The following is a 21,472-nucleotide window of genomic DNA, read 5'->3' as shown; positions in this document are numbered from 1 at the left end:
TAAGCAGCAAGTCTATAGATGCAGGGAGGGGGAAGCCTAGGACTGCCGTTACGGTCGTTTTCAAGCATTAGGAGTTTCTTCTCTGCTCTTTTGTGAGACGACAGCCTGTTGGGATGATGAGAGGCACAGGCCAGGACAGTGGGGACATTATCTCTGGGGATGACAGCATCTCCAAGATGTGTGCTGTAATGAATTGCTCTCTTTTCAGAAATGAGTAAGTTGTGCTTAGTGATGCAATGATCAATTTGCTCCATCATGTGAAGCTGCCCATTCATCACAGGTAACTGCTGGCAGGCGCTCGGGGCTGCTTTACCGGCGCTGGCGGCTGCCGTTATCGACAGAGCAGTAGCCTTTGAAGGCAGCTCCCCGCTACTCGCTGTGACTGCCGCTTACGGAGCCAGGGTAGGGCTTCCTCCACACTACCACATTCTTGCTCCTGGYGAGCGCCTGGAAGAGGGTCTCTCCAGTACTGGATGCCCAGGAATCAGAGCCATTTCTGCTACAGAAGTCTACGAGGCAGGAAAGGGAAGAAAGGATCAAGGTGTCCCATGACATCTCCTGCACATCCAGGTGGCACTGAACTGCGAGAAGGGTGCTGCTGAGCCGAACAGATCGTGGAGACAGAGCAGAGAAACAGTGGCAGAAGTGAGCGTGAGAAAAGCCTTTGCACTGAATAGAGAGTGCCTGAAATGTAAGGACCTCGCTCAAAAAGAGTACATCCAGCCACAAACGTTGTGAGATTCTGCTTCAAAAGTCCTCAGTTGCAGTAACACCCATTCTCCCACRTTCCTGCAGATAAGGCACAAGACTAGGACTCAGGACAGCTGAGACCTGTTGCTAGTGTGACAGCATGGCCTCAGCAAAGCTGTTTCATCTGCCCAGCCTAGATTCCCTTTACATCTCTTATCCACTTCTTTTTTAATCTCTCTCAGATGGAGTGTGCAGGGTGTCTCACACAGCAGCCCATCACTGACCTCCAAAGCACCCACGTCCCTGCAGAGAGTGTCACAGCTTGCGACAAAGGTCCCCATCATGCCTGGGGCAATGCCATGCCACCAGGGTCAGGGCAGGGAGCACGCCYGGAATAAAGCTCAGCTCTGTCCTTGACATTAGAGAGCACGCACTTGTCAGGACTACACGAGGAGTTCAGATGGGCAGCAAAGCTCTCCATCGCTCGGTGGAACAAATATACCGTGCGCAGCACTAAGAACTGAAAATAAAATAATAATAATAAAAAAMCTCTAGTTGATTGTACTTTGGCAAAGAATTCAGAGAGCAAAGGGGCTCACATGGGAGCAAAACGAAGATGAATTGTCAGAGAGTTCAAGAGAATTCATTCTTCCACTGAACACTTGTCTCTCCATCAGGACATCTCAAAGGCTTGTCAAGCAAAGGCAGGGCTTTTAGTTGTTTCTGTGGTTGCCATAACGATAGAGCTATATGTCATGTCAGGCAGCAGCTGAGGCTTGCTCCCGTGATTTATATTTGCTCCAGAGAAATTATAAACTTCTCTTCAGAGGTGGTGACAAAGCAGAGCTGTGTGAACCCCACTTTGGAGAGGTGAGCAGAGGGAGACCACCGTGGCAGCACAGCAGCCCCATCGCTGGTCAGCAGCTGCCATCCAAACGGGAAAGGGGAGTGAAAGAGGATGGGACATTTGCCATCCTCTCCCGCTCTGCTCTGGGCAGCACCCGTGCAGCTGCTCACTGCGGGGCAGGGACGCTGCGGGCACCGCGTGGAGCTGCCACCTGCTTGCAGCCAGGTGCTCTCGGGAGCTGGGGCCACGGATCCTGCCTGCTGCAGTCTCCGAGGAACTGCCACAGGGGCAGAGCAACGTGCAATCCCGCATTTGGAGCGATTCCTTGTCCCACGGGACAAGCAGTACCTTCTAAATGTCCAAAAAGAGAAGGCAAAAGGTATTCAGAGAAGGTCAGCRGAAGGACTGAGCACCTGGCTATTTGTTAAAATGAGTACGGGCTACGTTAGCAAAGATGTCACCAGCAGCATGGCTGCAACGATGTGAGACGCGTGACCGATGCTACCATCATGCAAAGGATCAGCCTCTGGGGTTGAGGAGGGGATGCTTAATATCATTACTCATCAATTATACATTTAAGTTTCATTAACTGTAAAAGAAACCTTGTGCTTAATTTATGACACATAGCCTTAAAATTTTCACCATCRAGTTCTGCATGCAAGGTCCTATCCCCACTCTTCCCCCCAGAGCACGCAGAGCACAGGCAGCAATCCTGCAGGGTTAAGGTGATGGCATGTTTACACGTAGACCTTTTGCTCATATCTACAGGAAGCTTCTTTACTGACTTAAATGCAGCCTGATCCTTTTGTTCCAATTCACCAAACCGTTGCATACAGCTTGTAGCACTACTCAGCAGTAACACGCACCAAGAACAATATTGCTTCAGAACAACAGCAGGGAGTCGGCGTTTCTCTAGAGAGCTGCTGAAAGGCAGATCCCCACCTGTCCTYTCTGCAATCTCAAGCACCTTCATAGAAACACACAGCCACATTCGAACCTTTAACCCTCCGAGTTGTAAAGACTTCATCAGTTGTTTTCTTCAAACCAGGCTTTCTGCAATTTTCCTCCATTAAAGTCTTCAAGACAACTGACCCCTGAGCCAAAAGGTGCTAGACTAATAAGAGGTCTGGAGGAATGCAGCACGCTCGTTATTAATGACACAGAAGAAATACAAGACTGAATTACCATCGCAACATTACGAGACAGCAAACAGGATACTCAAAGCACTGAGACACGGCTGTGTTACAGCTGCAGTAATACAGTGCAGGATATGAACCCTTGGCGCTGAGACAGGACGGTACCCGAGCTACATCTCTGCAGCACCACAAGTAGGAGCTTCTAACACAGGGGCACATGATGCTGCCGCCATCTCACAGCCCAGCAAACTGTTCCCTCCAGATGCAGAGACCTGACTGTATTTGACTACCTATGAAACGGATAGCTCCTCCGGTGGAAAGTCAGACATTAGGGATCACAGCTTGGAAAACAGAATGCCCAGAACTGTTGCATCACCCTTGTTAAAGCTACCAAAATAAGTCTATCTCAGTCCAGAGGGACAAAGCAAAGAAGCTGCAAGATAAACAACTTTACAACCTTCTCGTACCTTTCTTGTTTCAAGAAAGCACCCAAGAGCCCCAGGACAGAGACCGGACAAAACAATCCTAGTGGGCACTGAGCAAAGCTGCATSCCTGCTCTCAAACTGCGGTGGATGTGAACAGCCCAAGCATGACTCCTCAGCACCGATCCCTCAGTCAACTTCCAGTGCTCAGCTAAGACTGTGCCACCCTGATTTCCATTCATCAYACGGTATTCAGGACCTTGAGCTGGCTGCCTGATCCCCATTTGAGAAGTATTTAAGTTCTAATGCAGAAATAATAGATCGTTTTTTGGTTTTCACTGTATCTGTGAAACCTTCCATAATTCAACATCAAATATTTATTATTACGTTTATTAAAGTTTTAATAATTTAGAACCTCTTGCAYGTAAGATACAAGCTCAGTGAACTCACCTCCCTTACTCTACCTAGGTCACTCCAATATTTATATCTGGAATTCTCAATTCAGGTTTCATTTACRAGGGAGCAGGCAACAGATCCCACACCAGAAACTCCTCTCCTCCCTCCCTGACAACCTTCCATCCTGAGGCTATTCCACAAAGATCAATGTCTGGAGGCAATTACTGCGTTGAAGTAGAAATCAAGCTTCCTAGTCTCTATTTTTGCTCCAATACCTTTACCAAAGATGTGAGGAGSGAAAGAATAATGTTTTCACAGCCCTGTATCTGGGAAAATGTTAACATACAACAGGGTGACTCCTCTGTTTCTCAGCTCAATGTCAGAAATGTTGTGCAGATAAAATGTGACTCTTCCAATATATCCAACTGTAGGCAGGTATTTACTATYAATCTCTTTTTTGCAGGAAAAGGAACAAGCACTAACTAGCARCAAGAGCACACATAGCAGTGAGGACCTCTTGGATGACGCCAGTCCTGGCTCTGCCAAATGTTTTTGCAGGCATCTGCTCCAGCTATAGCCCTACTGAGATTCATGGTGATCGGACAGAGAAGTGGAAATGCACAGTGTAATAATTGGACAAGTGACATTGCTTTCTACCAGGTCTGACCTTGGCCCTTTATGACCACCAAAGCAGAGTATCTAGGGCTGGCTGCACGTGATACACGTAAGAGYTTCTGAAAGATAACGGCATTTCCATACTGGCAAATACATCTACTTAAGCTGTTCAATCAAATATCAGATTTAAGTCATTCTAAAATTGCCTCGCCAAAGGTTTTCACCRATTTACKTGACTGGATTGGCAGACTTTAGGCCAAAATTGAGAGTTGTAYGCATGGGCCTGGCCTAGACCCACCAGGACCRAAAAACTAGGATCTGTCACATCAGRTTTCTCATTGGAAGAAGCTGGAATCAAACTTATTGTCCCAGAAATTACTGCATCCTCAAAAACAATTTAAAGTGTAGTCTAGTCACTCAACCAGGAGGAAAAGGAGAAATCTGCTTCTTACCTGACATCTGCTGGATCTTCCGTCACCAGAACATCTGTCTTGCAGCTGGCGAGAGGATTGATAGAAAGCTCCACAGGGGGTACCACGAAGCTCTTACTGACAGGTAGCCACAGGCCTTGACCCAAACTATAGGTGGACCTGGAATGCGGACAAACACGTCACATAGAAACATAACATCTGCAGTAAACGGTGGACCTCTACTGCMTCTGACTACCTGGAAACCAAAGCAGTGGTTGTATCACCAGACTAATTAGTCTCTTGACCTTGTCCCAAAAGCCAAATGCTAGCAAATRAAAGAGAAATAGCTAGAGACAGGACAGGAAGAGCATGGGGGTAATTATGCTGGTSCTTTTAATCCAGGGGATTTTTCTGTGCATACTCTGCTTGCTTTTACTCAGATGCATGCCTGGCAGAAGGCATGAGAGGAAAAGTCTTTCTCCTTCTGCAGAATATAGACAAATCTTTCAGGTTTGTCAAAGCCAAATGACACCAGCATGCTTCAGAGARTAGGACAAGAGGGAAAGAGGCATGACCAGGAGGTAGCAGTCTTCACCAACAGGCACATACCTCCCAAATGGTTAAGTTGAATAGTCACTCAACTCACCTGAGTATCTTCTCTGGTGCTTGCTCTCCTGTGACTAAATCGTATCCCCTCTCAAGTGTTGTGTAGGGCCAAGGCCTAGGAGACAAAGAAGGAGAGAGAGAAACCATCTCAGGTCACTCAGCAGTAAGAACACCACACCTGGGCCCCAGGGCTTTGGTTCTAGTGACAGACAAAAAGGAAGATTTGACTTCTTAGCAATCTGAGGGTCAGGAGAGAGAAAGCACATCTTTACCCACTCACCCTTCACTGTGTCCCCAGTCATTGCGAACACATAAATGACGATGGACAGGGTCTGGGGCATAGCCTTCGTGACAGCTGCACTCTCCTAAAAGGGAAAAGGGAAAAGATCAGACATTTCTGTACAAGAAGCATGTGAGAAATCACCGCACTGGACACTCCTTCCTTGTCATTCRTTGCTGCACATTCACAGGCTTCCCCCATCCTTGTGCTGGACATAAAAGCACTTTGGACTCTTCTGAAACATCCAGGTGAGGAGATGTGGAAACCAACCAAAAAAAAGGCAAACAAAAAAAAAAAAACACAAAACAAAACAATCTGTAGCTTTTATGAAGGAGGTTACTTGATGAGGTTCCCACTGCAACTGGGAACTAAGTCTAACGATTCAAAAGTTGTGTTTTTATTCCACATTCCTGTGCACCCCTGCAATTCATCCTTGCACTTGATGGTTTCCTAGGAAAGCTCCCTGCAGAGAAACCCCCTCGCAGGTCTGTCCTGCTTTGCAAATGGCTTGTGCTGAGCATCACACACCTCTGACAGAGAGGCTGGCCTGTGATCAACAACCTGTTTCTCAGCACGGATTGTTACCTTGCTTGAGGAGGGCAACTGTTCCCACACACCTCTCACCTGCGGGGATTCACCTCAGCCCCTTGGTAGAGAGGCAGCCAATCTGGTGCACCTGCAACCTGCTTGACCCACCGTGGTGGAGAGCTCCCCTTCTCGCCTCTGCTCCCTAACACCTCGCGTCAGGGCACGAGAGCAGCTTCTCTACCAGCTCAAAGATCAGCAATGCAAGAGGTGGCTCTTTCCCAGGTTCTCCAGTTTCTTTCACATGGGAAGAACATAGCGCTGAAAGATCTAACCTCTCACCCTACCCCGTCTCCATATTCTGTATTCAGCACCCTTTTCTGTGCCCTCTTCCTGGTGCTAATGGGTTCTCGTCCCCCTTTCCCCTTCCAGCTCTTCTTCCTTCTCTCTCTGTGCTTGCCTGCCCTGTTAAATCCTTTTGACAGCACAACTGGAGACCTTTTCTGCACCAGAGACCTGACCATGCTTGGCCCTAATCGATTCCATGTTTGGTAAAAAATACATATCCTGGAGCAAGAAATGGTAAAATAAAAAGATTAATTGGATTTGCACACAGAATTTCTGTTCCAGAATTCTGCTGATTTTTTCCCCCGGCTCCCCTCCTCTCCCAATCACGCTCTTGCTTCATGGAGTGGCAGGCTGAGTTTTAAACACTGGCCGAGGTGCCGAGCCAGGGGAGTAGCTTAACCTGTGGTTTCACCCCCATGTGCACAAAGGAGGGAAGATGCTACGAGACAGGAGGGAAAGGGGATACCCCTGTCACGGAGTTAATGCAGATTGACAAATACCTGTGTGTTCTCTGGGTTCCTAAGCAAGTTCTTAAAACGTCTCACAGGGATTACAGTAAAGAGCTTTATTGTCAGGAGGGGAAGAAAGGGGGGTTCAGCCGGTGAGATTTCGAGGAAAGCTGTCTGGAAGGGGGGGRRGSMAAAAAGAAAAGAAAAAAGAAAAAAAAAAGAGACAGCTAATGATGTGCTAAAATGCAACAGCACCTTCATGAAATATTCACTGCTTTAAACAYGTCTAATATTAAAGATTAAATGTCCTGGGATTTGTCCTAGCGACTTCGAAGCATTGATTTATGATCTGTCAAAAGCTGCTAACCTCATGATTCATAACGGGAGAGGTAGCAGCATTGCTTCTCCAAAGGGAAAGAGCCAGGAAGGAGACAGTGCCGTTACCTCCTGGTAGAGTTCAGCCGCGCTGGAGGAGCCTGCCTAGCTTGGGGGGCTGGGGTGTTCTTGTTTTAAGGAATACATGTCCTAATAGCTCCATCAGTGATTTAAAAAAAAAAAGTTATTTTTTTCCTTTGGTGCTTAGCACACAAGTTTCCTCAGCCGCGGCGTGGATCATTAATTCCTGACGCTTATTACATAACAAATATATGCTCTGCAAATGAGAGACATCTCGAAATGCTTGCAAAGCAAAGCTGGGAGTCCTGGGGCACCGGCTCATTCTCAGCTCCCGCCACGGAAATTACAGCAAATCAGCCCGACATCTTCACAGGTTGGCATCAAATGGCCTGAACGCCCTCGTTCGTATTGCTGGCTGCAGATGCCAAGGTGGTTAACCCCTCTGCTGCAGAGCCAATGTGTTTATTTTGTCCTCCGGTTTGTTTACTGTTCAGTCAGTTTGGTGTCGGAAGGAGAAACTCTATCAACCTGCAGAAATATTGATTTTATCGACTCCAATCCTAGGCTTCCAACAGCTACAGCTGGTGCTTGAGGCTTTATTGGGAGGTTTACTGGGAGGTTTATTTCCGTAAGTGAGAGGGCAAACGCCGGCACCTACTCACCTTTCTGGGAGGGTATCAACAGGCAGCAGAGAGGTGTTGGACAACGGGGATAATCATGCAAGGCACTAAGATCACAGAATCACAGAATGGTTGATTGAGGTTGGAAGGGACCTCTGGAGATCATCTAGTCCAACCCCCCTACTCAAGCAGGGTCACCTAGAGCATGCTGCATAGGATYGTGTCCAGGTGGGTTCTGACTATCTCTAAAGATCACGTACAGCTGTCCCTCACCAAGAGGGACACACAGCTTGTAGATTCACACGCTATTTGCAGAGTTTCAGGAATCCTATTTAACCAAACGTTGCCACCTCTAGCCAAATGTTTTAAGATGTATTTCAGATCTATTAGTGGGATTTTCAAAAAACTCAGCAGAACCTGTTGTGTTTCTATAGGTTTTCATGAACATTTGTGCTCTTTTTAGCATTGCTGGGCAGTTAACATTTCTTTGGCCCCTCAAACTCCTCTATTATTTTATCTCTTTTCTCACCCCCTCTGGCTGTGCTGCAGAGCCAACCCTGCYGCAGAGCTCTGCTGCGAGGAGGGCTCATCCCCGCACATCGAGAAACACTCCCTTGGCAGAGCCGAGTCCCCAGAGTGACAGCAGAAGGGGTTCCCCRTACCTCAAACTCCTCCTTTGAGAAAGCGCATTTTCTAAATGCTGGACTTCAACACGCTGCTAAACTAACAAACACCAAAACAGCTCTGGTCTCAAATTGCTAAATCCTGTGTGCTGCTGACACAATAGAATTTACCAGCTCAGCATTGCTCGGGTTAAATTAGGATTCAGTCGGAGCTTAAAGTCAGAGATGGGCTTTGACAAATAACCAAAGTTGAAGCCGGATGCAATTTGCACCGGTTCTGCACACATCTCAGTGCAGCGCTTGGCTTCTGCAACAGGACAAATGACTCAGGATCTACAAAATGCTGTGAAAAGCATCCTGTTTCTGCAATCAGACACCCATGCTGTGCACAATGGTTAAAACACAGACATCCATCTTCCTTTGAATTCATAAGCCACAAGTCAGGTTGGATAATCCACAGAAAATCTCAATCTATTATAGCAAGRGGCAGGATCACTGCTCACTTAGTTTAAGCTACAGCAGGTTCCTCCTTTAGGTTCTGAACGCACTGAACTGGATTTCCAGTCTGTCAGTTAACAAAATGCTGGGAGGGTGGAAACACCTCTACCATTGCAGAACAAAAATGCACGAAGTGGGAAATGAAACACCACAGCTCTAGCAGAAGGCTCAGAGAACAGGTTATTCATGTCGGACTTGCATCTGTTTTGGAAGAGAGGGGAGACAGGAGGCCATGGGGAAGAAACAACGCCTTTCTGCATTAGATCAGGCTTGTCCTTTCTGCAGCCCAGGGCGTTGTTTCAGTTCCTGCCTATTCTCTGCTTCATTTCCCTCTTGATTGCCGCTTGCTTGCCCCTTATTTCAGTGCCTGTTGCCACAAAGCTGTAGCAGCTCTCTCCTTCTAGCTGCCTACTGTCTTCGGCAAGAAATCAGCTTCTGATTTCACTTTTTTTTTTTTTAACCACCTAGAACGGTATCTAGACTCTCCCACTGAGATCAGAAACCCTTGGGCGAAGTGGGATAGGGAGCTGGAAGAACTGAGAACTGAGAACACTTTTCTGCTCACAGTGTCAGTGGGTGACACAGGTGGGCATCCAGTCCCACCACCGACTACGAACTGGCCAGCCTAGGATAGGCATGCATTGAGAAATCTGGATGTAACAGTAACAGCAGCAAGGAGAATTAGTGGGAGCCTATTTCTGTATACTGCTGCCACTCCTTTTCCTGTTCCCCCTTCCCCACTTTCAGAAAATCTCATCAAAGACCGCATATCTGCAACTGGTTATAGGTGAAACAGAGGTCTGTGTGCTAGCTTCTGCTTCAGGAAGGAACCTTTGTCTCAACTAGCAGGACACATGCCAGAAACACTGGAGATAGGCCTCACATGCAACCTTCCTCTTTCTGCCACGCTTTCATTCCCAGAGAGGCTGGTGGTGACTACTGATAGCTCAGCTCAAAGTGTCAGAGCCACATGCAGCAAAGCGATGAGCTGCCACCTGGGGTGGCAGTGGGATGCTCAGCCCACAGCACCCAGACATCTCTGACTGTGCATGCACTGCAGCAGAAGTGATCGTGCAGCTCCAACCTCCTTTGGCTCTCAGATGTTATAGCCATTGCCACCATTCTCTAGAGTGACAGAGCTGGGAAGGTGAAAAGGATCCGGGGCCTAACCTGGAGGAGCAAGATAATATGAGAATGTGCCCAGCTGGTGCAACACAGAGTTACAGCTGTTTTCAGTATTATTTTCTATGCTAGAAGGTGTAAAGTCTTTCTTTCCCTTCACTCACCACACTGTGCTGCTGCTCCTCCTTCTGAAACGGAAACTGGGTCTTGTGCTGCATTTGAAACCTTCTCAGTCGCCTCCTTCCTCAGCCTCCCGCCGGGGAGCAGGGCTGCGTGAGGAATCCCCCACAGAGGAGGCTCCCGATCCTGCCGGCGTAATCCTGTTAGCCTCATTAGGGTGGACGATCTGCTGCGATAATGCTGCCAGATCCCCTTAATCCACCAGCCCAGCACACAGCACGTCGCAGAGGCTCCCGGAGCCCCTAGGCTCCCCAAAAAGCTGCTCACTGCAGTCATCGGGATTTTTACTCATGGAGCCAGGGGCATTTGACACTGGCAGAACAAACCYGCAGCTCCTGAACCCCATCTCCATATCGCTGATCTGGGGCATTTCCTTTTCTGCTGCAGCCTCTCCATCAAAGGTGTGAGCCCCACGTGAAAGCGCTCTGCTCCTCCAGGAGGGACGCAGTGCTGGGGTAGCGCCTTTGCCTCCGAAGCCCCGGTCCTGCGGACACCGTCCCACCTGCGGCTAGGCCTGACGTTTGCTCCTGTGGGCTGTGAGCTGAGGGAAGGTTTGGGATCTCCTCCACGGCACTTCTCACGCTGCTCAGGGGCTCCCCGTTTGGATGCAACCTCCCCTCTGTGCTAAGAAACGYCAGCGCTCTGAACACGCACCTTTGATTCGCGCGTGCACTGCACACGCGTGCGCACGCACACTTCCAGCCTGTCCCGGCCCTCCAGGTCAGCGCCCAAGGATGGCCAACATGYCAGTCCCCGCAAAGCGCTCTCCATGCCGGCGAACCAGAAACCCAAACCGCCGCTTCCCGGCCCTCCTGGAACCCCTCGCCGGCTCCGGCTCGGCAGCGCAGCCGGGCCACCCGCGCCGCGGGGCCAAGCGTGGACGGGCCCCTTCCCGCGCGCCGCCCGCGGGGTGAGCTCCAGCGCAGCTGTGCCCCTAACACTGCCTCTTGCTTCTCGCCTTTCCGCCCGCCCCGTCCGCGGAGCGCGAGGAGAAAGGGGCGGCAGAGGGAAGAAAGCGCCGGGGAGCGAGAAAGCCCAGCTGTAAGCGGCGGGCCAAGGCCGAGCATTATTCGGCCAACACAAGCGYCCGTTCAGCGGCGCCGCTCGCAGCCCGCGCGCGGCTGACTGCGCCAGTGTTTGCGGCCCGGCCGCRGGCACAAAGCCCTTCTCTTCCAGGGAAGCCGCCTTCAGCGACAGCRCGGAGAGCTGGACCGAGCGCGGCAGGCGCGTTTCTGTGCTCGCACCAAGCCATCTCCAGGGTTACGAGCCCGCTCCGAGAAGGCTCCTCGCGCCGGCAGGTGGGGGAGGATGCGGCTGCCCCTCCGCTGCTCCCTGCGTTGCCAGCTCCGCGCTCCTTCCCTGCCGTCGGGAGCACAGCTTTCGTCCTCCCGCGCGGACAGAAAGGGCCCGACGGCTGCCCGGGCCAGCCCGCGGGGCACGTCGTCACGAGGAGCGCGGCTGCTGCGCGGTGCCGCCCTCCTCCCAGGCGCACGAAACCGAGCAGGGCTGCTGCTCCCGCCACTCCGCGCCGCAGCTCTCGAGGGACGGCGCCTCGCTCGGAGGGGCACCCGTCACCCAGCTGCAGCCAAAGGGCAGCAGCAAGGGGCATCTCCTGTCCACGTCCCCCGCAAGTGCTGCTTTCCAGGCCACTAACTCAGTGCTTGGCGAGGGCAAAACCCTCTGTCCGCAGCAGGAACCTAGGAGTCTCCACCCGAGCGGAGGAGACCGTGCACCAGCACTGCAGCAGACCTGGGTGCTCCTCAGATCCCACCTCACATCAGATGCACCGGAGACCGGGCTTTGTGAGCCACGGGGCTCCGCTGTGCCCGGACGTGGCACGTCGAAGGTCGTAGCGACGCGCAGGAAYGCTGCCATCAGTCCTCGCTGACAGCCGCACAGCAGACGCCCAGAGGGGCAGCAGTAAACAGATCAATGTGAGTTGCTCCATCCCTCCAAGAGCTACGATCGCTTCCCTCCAATAATGAAGCTGTCGAGGSCTTGGAGTTTCATAAGCAGCATCCAGAGGAAGCTCTGGATTGATTTGTCCTTTGCTAAGGGTTTCTGAGCTCCTGGCAGAACGTCACAGAAACAATTTCTTAATCCAGCATCTGGAGAAATTTTGAAATGGGTGAATCAAATTGTTCTGTCTGACTGGCTGTCTGAAGCACATGCTTTGGTCCTAAGGGCATGTCTCTCATCGGTACAGTTTGYTCTTCCTCACCATTTACAGCGTATCCCCGACCCTCAGTAAAAGCAGTAGGTTGCAGGGTTCCCCAGGGGCTGSGGAACAAGATGGCCCGGGTCAGTGCCGCCCTCCTCCAGCCGCAGGACCCCCCTTGCGCTTGGATTTGGCTACATCTCTGCACCCATTTGTGTCCATGCAGCAGTCCCACCAGTGCTCTGTACCCCTTTCCTCAAGGTGCCTCACTTTCTACAGCACGTTTCCCACAGTTTGCCATTCCACGTAGTGTTCGGGGCCTTGGAAAGGTGCCCTGTGAACACGGTTCCCCATTGCACTCTCAAAGCTGTTCTAGCCGGAGGCCACAGAGCTGCGATAATGCACTGACGCACGAGAAGGTGCCACGGGCCCACCAGAGCAGCATCTCTAGTTGCTCTCATCCAGCCTAAAGCACATGCCCTTGCTATAACCTTCTAACACGTGTGCAGGCTCCTTGTGCTTAGCTTGACTGATTCAGGRCTTTACACTCGAGCCAGCTGCCCTCTTGCATGGCCAAGAAGTAGAAGTGGAAGCTAAAAAGCGGGCAATACAGCAACCAGGACACAGTGCCTCAAACAACAGCAGGGTACTGGCTGCCAGTCTGATCGCTCAGGAAATGCTGGGGTAGCACAGTGCCATCACGCACCTGGACTGCAGCCAGCTCAGCACCGAGGGAAGAGTCTGGAGCTGCCAAGATCACAGTAGGAGGCTGCCTAGCTCTGGTTACCTTCAAGATGGCAGCGGGATGACCATACCACTCCCAGACCTTCTCRTGACACATGATTTCCCAGTATTGGAAACAAAAACATCAAAAGCCATATTAGACAGGGAGATCCCAAATGCCATGCATCCCTCAGACAGGGATTTCTCTACCTGCAGTATAGCCCAAGGCAATAAAGTACTGAACTAGCTGCGAGCAGCACTCGCCACACCAGTCTGGCTCCTGGGAGCATCTCCTGGGGCCACTTGGGTGACTGAGCCACCAGCTGCTACATCTCTGACACTTCATTCCCCAATGAAGCAGCAGTACTCTCAGYGGCAATGATGAAATGGAAGGAAAACTTTCTGGGAAGAGGCCAAGATACGCAYGCGCACCAGGTTTCATGCCAGGGTTTCTGACTCTTAGAGCTACAGAAAGTTAAAAAAATTCTTAACAAAACCCTCCATAAAGAGTTTGCTGCACCTCTACAGGATGACACAGCGAGGGTCCTTTTTGAGAAAGAGATTCAGAGAAAATTAAACACAGGCAAAGATGAAGAAATAGTCTTAATGGATCATTAAATTCCCAACTTCAATGGATAAGTGAAGAGTATTTAGAGAGCTGCTGCCCAASTCAGGGTTAGCCCCTGGCTGCGGTTGCGACACCTCGAACAATTGCAGCTGCAGCGACTGTGCCAAGGAAAGCGCTCTGAAAAGTTTTTCTTCTAGCCCTTATTATCTGCTGCTTCTGGCTTTTAGGGATGGCATTTTCCAAATTTGGTCCCTGAATAATCTTGATYAGAAAGGTAATTCTAGGAAAAGCAATTTAGCTCACAAGAAATGAAGGGGAAGGAAAACTTTCTTCTAATGGGAAACAACTTTGCTCCAATTCCTCATCTCTGTGGAGAGAAAGCTGATACAAGGCAAGACACCTTTTGGGGGGAAATGCCACATGCGTCCTTTCCTGGGCAGGCCAGATGGACCCCGCAGGGCTCAGCCCTTGCATGCTGAAAGCTTGGTGCCTCATGATGCTCTAATCATCTTGCACAGGGCAATACGCCACCAGGCTGTCATGGAAACACAGCTTGTAGCTCCAAGGTGGCTCCTATCCGGCCAACTCGGAGCAGAGACAGAGGGCTCAGCTCCACCAAGACACGCTCCGCGTGTGGAGGTATAACTAGGAATTAACTTGACAGTCATTCCTCCTCTGCTCCCATTGAAAGTCACCCTCTTTGCTCAGATGCATCAAAGCACTTAAGCGCAAGCTTAACTTTGGAGGATTGTGTCTGGGTTTACRTTCTGCACAGATATTATTCTCATTATCATTTACTAAGCTCCTAAGCTGTGCAGCTAAGGAAGATCTTCGTTGGCACATGTGCACAACTGATGAGAGCAAGCAGTGAAAGGTCCCGAACAGGCTGGCAGTGCACGAGGGGCAGACTCTGCCGGYGTCAAGACTGCTTTCCTCAGGGGAGAGCATAACCCCGGCATTCACCTTTGGTGGCTGAGAAGTGGCCTCCGGCTGCCTGACGGGACGCGCAGATGGGCTGAACAGGTGAGCCGGGCCCAGGAGTRGTTCCACACCACAGACCTCATCTCTCCTCCCTCCTCTCCATGGTCTTTAGACAAGCTCAGAAATGCCATTACAAGAACATTAGCAGCTGCAGGATTAAACACTCTAATGGCAGAAAATGAGAGTGTAAAGACAGCACAGATAACCTTAACTCAGCCCCTTGCGGGCACACATTTTGATTGCTGTTTATGTATAACACTTCAGCCTGAAGCTAAATTAGCTTGGGAGTTAACTGCCTCCTGCCCTGCTTGGTACATACGGCAAGCTGTGCTGCCACATGAAAAGAAATCATATATTACATGTTTTTTGACCAAGTTATTAAACTACCTACCTTAGAGAGACAGGAGCTCATCTTATAAAAGTCTAAGTCAATAAAGACACTGGGCTGTTCCAACAGCGAAAATAGAAGAAGTGCACTAGAACAAACAAATATTTCTTGATGTGCACAAAAGCTGCATGATATTAAATTGAACTCTCTGAAAGGAAAGGATGTTTTCATACACACAAATACACCCTCACTAAGGTTGATCACGTCCAAATTTACACGTTCAGCCATGCAACTTCCAAATCCTCTTAACAAGTGCCTTTAAAAGTTGAGTATGTGAGTCAAAATGACTTTGATCTCTCTCCTGCCTGCAAGACCCCTGACTTACCAGGCTCTGGTGACAACCTAACSCATTTTGAAGATGATGGGTTTTCTTTTTTTTTTTTTTTAATTTTTGCCATTTTTCTAGAAAAGGCCCTTCACTAGCACATCTAATTTGGTTCGTACAAGCATGTTCCTATTGTTCTGTGGTGGAATCAATTGCGGATGCAAAGGAGAGAATTTTGATGGGTAAGTRCTTGATTTATGGATGGTAGGAAAAAAAAAAAAAACAACGCATTTGCACCTGCTAATCAAGGTAGCTATCCATCTCATTTATGCCACTGTTCTGGCAAGCCTGACAGCACAAAAATCAGAGGCTGTTTTTTCCAGCATTTGGCCCTGAGGGACCAATTCTCCAGCAGGCCTCTTAAGCTATGCCCACAGAATGTGCAAGTGAATCAATTTTGTGCATACAAAGCAGGTAATTGTGCTCACAAATCAGACTTTGCATATGCCACTGCAAACGGATGCCCTCATAACCGTTACCAGTGCCAATAAGGGAGGCCAGTGAAAAAGCAGCACTCCATGATTTTATGAGTCAATATCCCAGTGCGTGGTACAAACAGCAGCACTAGCAACGAACTCAACATCCTTTGAAAAAACAGAGAGCAAGGAGAGCTGACCCTGAGCCACAGAAAATGATGATCTTTCCSTATTCTCAGTTTAAACAGCACCATCAGAACCTGCCAGCAAGACAGGATTTTTTTGGCAGAACCTCTCTAACAGAGGAGTGGCTCTGATCTACCTCAGTCTCACTGTGGTAGTACTGTGGCCTGATCCAGAAGAGGTGCCTGGCCTGTCCCAGCTAAGCAGTGGCAGCTTGACGCAGGCAAACAGGGACCAAGCCACCGCACTTACCATATCATGTCTACAGACTGGAGGTGAGGACCCTCTGCAGAATCTATTTATTTATTTATCTGCAATAATTTCAGACAGAATGGTTTGACCATTTCTGAGGAGAAGGGGAGAAATTCTATTTTGCTCATGTGTGGATGTTGGTGCTCTCTTTGAAAAGCTCAGTGACCTCGTACTTTGCAAGACAGGGCTGAAATTTGTCAGGGGGAGCAATCATTTAATTAAAGAATGAGTCATACTGCAAAGACACAAGGGCAGGCAAATTAAGGTCAGGCAAGCACAACATATTTTGGCACTTCCTAGTGTTTCCAAATCACATTTTGCAGTGTGGATTATTATTCATATCGAAGCAGTTCTTGGTGGCCTCGTCACAAATTAGCCCATCAGATGCCTATAACAGATGCTATATAAAACTCACCCACAAGAGTCTTTTGTCCTGGAAAGAAGTAAGAGTTGAGTCACACCAGACAGCACATACATGAACCAGTGCCCTCTGGTCATGTGTGCCAGCACATGCCATGGATGAAGATTCCTCCCACAGATGTAGGAGAGGTCTGCCTAMACCTTGGAGGTGAATTACAGCAGGAAGCTTTGGGACAAGGCTGTATCTAACACTGCGGTGGCAAGTAGCCTCTAAGAGGAAGACTGAAGTCAAACGAGCTGCAAATTTGCTAGAACACCTCAAGGCTGGCCCTGCTGGTGCTCACAGGGGGAAACCTTCAGGGCACTTGTTCCCCAGAAATGAAGAGCCTCATACTCTGCGCAATCACATATCTGCTGAGGGTTGATGAGGTACCTTCCCTCCTTGCTTTGGTTGAACTTTCAAGTACCACTTGCTGCCAGGCTCCTTCTCCTGGATGCTTCATTCAGCCCAGAGGGGAYTGAAGGCAGGGGCAACCCCCAGCATCCATTGCTCAGGATGCTCACGGAAACTAYAAAATTCCTGGATAAGGCAAGGTGTCAAACAGACACTTCTAAAGGCCTAATTTTCAGTGGGTGGTTGCTCAGCTCTTCACAGAGTTTGGATCCCCTTTAAGGAGTCTAAGAGCTTGGCTCTGAAAATCAGTAGCCTCTCCAGCCTGTGGCGGTCTACCCCAGAAGAAGCAGCTGGCATAAAAGAGAAAGATTTTGCTTTATCTACGTGCAAATTTCAAGCTGCAAGAAAGAAGGAAGAAGCTAATTCACAATTTCAGCTGGGGCACCCGCCGGCTCAGATCCCGGCGGCTCTGCCCTTAGACCATTCCCTCACTGGGCTGAGGGAATACGCTGGCTCAAAGCATCTCCCACCGGGCCCTGGGGAGAAAACGCACTTTGCAATATGCCGCGTATTGACMTCTGCTGCCTGGCATAGGCTGGYGCTCCAGTGCCTCCAGGGCCAGGGCTGCTCCCTTGCTCTTTCTGGCGACTGGTCACCCAGAAATGTCTAGGATGCAGCAGACTCCAGCAACAGGCTGAGCCGTCGCCACCCTGGGTTTCTTCCACCTATGCACTGGGTACAGTAGAGAGGATGGGAAATGGGGAAGGAGCTATAAAGCAGCTGGTGAGGTTAGGATATAGCGCAGTTRGACTATAGAGCAGAGCACCTCCTGGAATAATGAGCACTGTAAACCAGATCTGACACATCCTGCTCAAGCATGGGGCATCCAGCAGGAGAAACAAGTTGTTCCAGTGAGCAGGAGGCACATGGGGAGCAGCAGCTGGGTAAGTATGGCAAAACAGCAGTTTTTAATCCTCACGCAGTCTCTGCTGTTTTAACTAGCCCCGTTTGGTGCCAAGGATGGCATGGGGCTTGCAAGCAGAGCTGCAGGGCTCGTTCCAACTGGGAAATCATGTTTTACCTCCATACGGTCTGCCTGTGGTTTATGCTAAAGGMAGAATTCTTTTCTTTTCTCCTCCTYGAATCAGGGATAGGTGAACTCATCTTCCCTYTCCCTCAGAGGCAGCTGTSTATCAGAGATGCCTAAACAGTTCTTCCGCAGTAGRACCACCGGAAGAGAAGAGCCTTCTCCCTGCACCCTCTCCATCTGCTCAGGTGGCTGCTCCCCACTGCCCAGCCCTTCTACGGATTGTAGGTGATACTGAGGCCTTGTCTCTTTGGGGAAAGTAGCTAGAACAGTTATTCTGCTTCAGCTATGCCTGCAAGCATCTCCATGCACACAAGCCTTGAGAAATCATACTACTAAAAAGGAAACATTGTCTTGACCAGGAAAACAGGAAAAYGGAGCTATGGCAACACGTATGGTATTTACATCTCAGCTGAGAACAAACATGAAAGCAGAAGTTATGCCCAGTGCACACCTAATTCATGATTCACAGCTCGTGGTTCAGGAGGATTTCTTCCTCTCAGGACACAGTGTATTAGGGGCACAGCCCAAGGCAGGATGGAACCTTCTCCTCGGTGAGCTGTCCCTCTTCAAATTTACTGGCAAAACCAGGAAACAACGTCCCTTCCAGCAATCAGAAAGGCTCACACACAAACATAGGTAGCAGAGAAACTCTCACTGCCAAAGGAGGAGGGAAAAGGACCTCATGGAAAGCCAGGAGTTAACCTGAGAAAGGTTTCTCTGCAAGGAGTCAGGACCATTTACATGCTCTTCAGATGTGCAGCATGCCAAGAGCAACAGGGCCACTTCTCTCCAGCCCGCCAAGAAGGCATCCGGAGGTGAGGCACTGGGAAGCAGGAGCTCTTCTCAGCCCTGCAGAGGCACGGCAGGTCCCTCATTACGAAAAAACAGCACCGTCACAGAGCCACCTTCACACACCAGGGCTCAACCAGCTTCACACACCAGATCCAACCTAGGTCACATCAGGCAGAAGTACTAATGAAAAACGTTATCTGCACCAGCTAAGATGTCACCTCACAAGAAATGTCACTTGGCCAGTCACATGCCTAACTCACGCGTGTATTTCCCACCTCGCACTCACCTTCTGCCTTCACTAATTGTGTGTTTCTTGTCTTCTGCATTCCCGGCTCATTGCAGACATCAGAGCCAGGTTTCTCACTGCACAATCTGTGTGGTGCTCAGACAGAGCAGGATTATGGGTGCCTGTAGCTCCCATGGCGTATCAGGAGTGCACAGACCAGGAGGAGAGCGCAATACTACTCTTTGGCCTGGCCTCGCATCTCAGCACAGTTGGCTGCTGCTTCGGAGGCTATTGCTTTTGTGTGTAAGCCGAACACATGTAGCAAAAAGGTCATTTATAGATTAAGAAAGACAACAGACCCTGAAACTTCATAAGGAAGGGCTGGAGGAGAGATCAAACCTAGGTCATATCAGGCAGAAGCACTAATGAGAAACGCCTGTCTCTGCAGTGGAATGGTTAAAAAGAAAGGGGAAGGGAACAGGGCTAAGCTCACAATTATATTTTCCAGCCTGGACAGCAAGACAGCTCAGCTTAGAAGTAGCTAAACTCCATGTACCTGCAGTCCTTCCAAACTTGCTGACGAACTGACAGATGAACTATTCCTGATCCACCCTTCTGGCACGCACCTTCTTAACACCTTGCTAATGGGGGTCATCACTGTATGACCCTGCTGGTACCTTTCAGTCCTCTGTGCCTAATGCCAGGCTAAAGCATAGGTAAACCAAGCGTGCATCAACATACAGATAAGACCAACCTCTTCCCTCACACCTCCAGGCTTTCTAAGGTCTTCACTCTTCCCAGGCCTTGCTTACCTGTCTCTTGATCACAGAGTTGTTCGCAGGCGTCAGTGGTCCTCTGTCCACAGAGATCTCTCACCCAGGGTGAGGTGGCGTTGATCTGATAGTAAAGGGAAAGCTTGGCTGGATTTAACCAGTCAGAGATGTCCAAATAGCTCCCCTCGCTCACCACAAAGCTGCTGCCTGGAAGGTGGAAAAAAAAAGTGCTTTAGGTAAGGGTAAGAAGAAACTAAAGCATTTTATGTGTAAGGGGAGCATGTTGTGAGGAGGAAATAAATTATTTCTTAAATAAGGCAGTGAAGAATTTGTACGCTGCACAGCAGAACTTCTCAGTTAATGTCTCATCATTTCCCGTAACTGATGCCATGATCTGACCTGTCAGTCCCCAGCACTCCTCTCCYCTAACATGTACAGTACCAAAGCAGGGACCATTCCTACAAAATGCTGTGAGTTGGACAAGGAAGGCTAGTTGTGAACTTCTCTGCTCTCTCTGATGGAGTATTCAGCCATTTTCACCCTTTTTTCCTGTTGCTAAGAAAAAGCATTTGTCCTAATATCAGAGCAGTTCTATTCTTCAGGAGCTGGCATGAGACCAAGTTCAACAAAATAATACTAAATTCACCAATATTCAGACCCAAAGAACTTCGGTTGTCTGTGCACTTCTCTCCAAACGAATGTTCCCCACCTGGTGGTCAACTGGTTGGGACACTGCTTTATCTGAGATACCCCCATACTACCAAGTATCCCAAGATAATGGATTTGATTCCCTGCTCTCTGCAGAAATGTGGACAATTACTCTGCTCTGTGAGATCAGAGGATCACTTCTCCAGCTCATGCAGGTGGTGTCCAGGAGACACTTGGATTTTTGTGGATCAGGGCATACACGGGCAGCAGCCATTTGTGCTATTCCCATCTCATTTCTCTTGGTTCACAGTGAGTGAACCAGCCCAACACACTTCTTGTATGAAAAGTCTCATCCCAAAGAAACTTCCTTGCTTTCTCCCTCCTGAGAGTCAGAAGCAAATTCCTGCCAAAAATCTTTTCTTATGAAATCTTACGTTTATTTTGTGAAATGTATTTTTCCCCACTGGCATCTGGGAATATGCATCATCTAATTAGCCAAATAGATTTTCAGTTCAGTCCAATCATTTCCTTATCTAACATCTGAGGCCCTGCATCGCTTGGGGGATTTTGCAGGCACAAAGGTCCTCATTAACTCTGATCTTCAATTACATTGATTATAAGACTGCCTCCATAATAGTGCTGCACAGATCAGAGGAGAGCCAAAAAACCTCTGCTCTTAAGTGGTGTTTTGTAAAAGTTACCAGGGTAAAAGCCTTTAAAAATAGAGAGGAAAAAAAAAACTTCAAAGAAGAGTGGGCAAGGTGAAATATCAGGTAGAAGGAGCTAACAGCATCCTTCCATTAAGTGCTAGGACTTCAGTCACAATTTGGAAGCATGGGCAAACCTTGYAACTAGCATCTGAAAACTCAAATCTTTCTTAATGATTACCCAAKGATGGTAAGTCTATAGATCCAGGGCGTATCTTCATGCAACTTGAGAGCTTATATCACTTAGTAAAGGACTCACTTTTCAGCCCAATGAAACCTAAGAGACTTAAAAACAAGCACACACACACAGAGCCGCAATTCCCC

The 21,472-nt window shown here is 49.2% G+C and overlaps 1 protein-coding gene across 1 annotated transcript in view; it reads right to left on the bottom strand.

Annotated features, from left to right (window-relative positions):
* ASTN2 (astrotactin 2) overlaps window positions 1–21,472 on the bottom strand; it is a 350,711-nt gene that overhangs the window by 220,338 nt on the left and 108,901 nt on the right. Inside the window, exons 7-10 of the mRNA XM_085320071.1 lie at window positions 19,833–20,000; window positions 5,404–5,488; window positions 5,164–5,238; window positions 4,560–4,697 (exon numbers count right to left, since the gene is read on the bottom strand). Coding sequence (XP_085176197.1) covers window positions 4,560–4,697; window positions 5,164–5,238; window positions 5,404–5,488; window positions 19,833–20,000 — 466 coding nt within the window. The remainder of the gene's footprint in view (window positions 1–4,559; window positions 4,698–5,163; window positions 5,239–5,403; window positions 5,489–19,832; window positions 20,001–21,472) is intronic.

This window comes from Rhea americana, unplaced genomic scaffold (genome assembly GCF_003343005.1).
Source record: "Rhea americana isolate MKP2758 unplaced genomic scaffold, rheAme1 scaffold_61, whole genome shotgun sequence".
Classification (NCBI taxonomy): domain Eukaryota; kingdom Metazoa; phylum Chordata; class Aves; order Rheiformes; family Rheidae; genus Rhea; species Rhea americana.
This window is presented reverse-complemented; position numbering and strand designations above follow the sequence as displayed.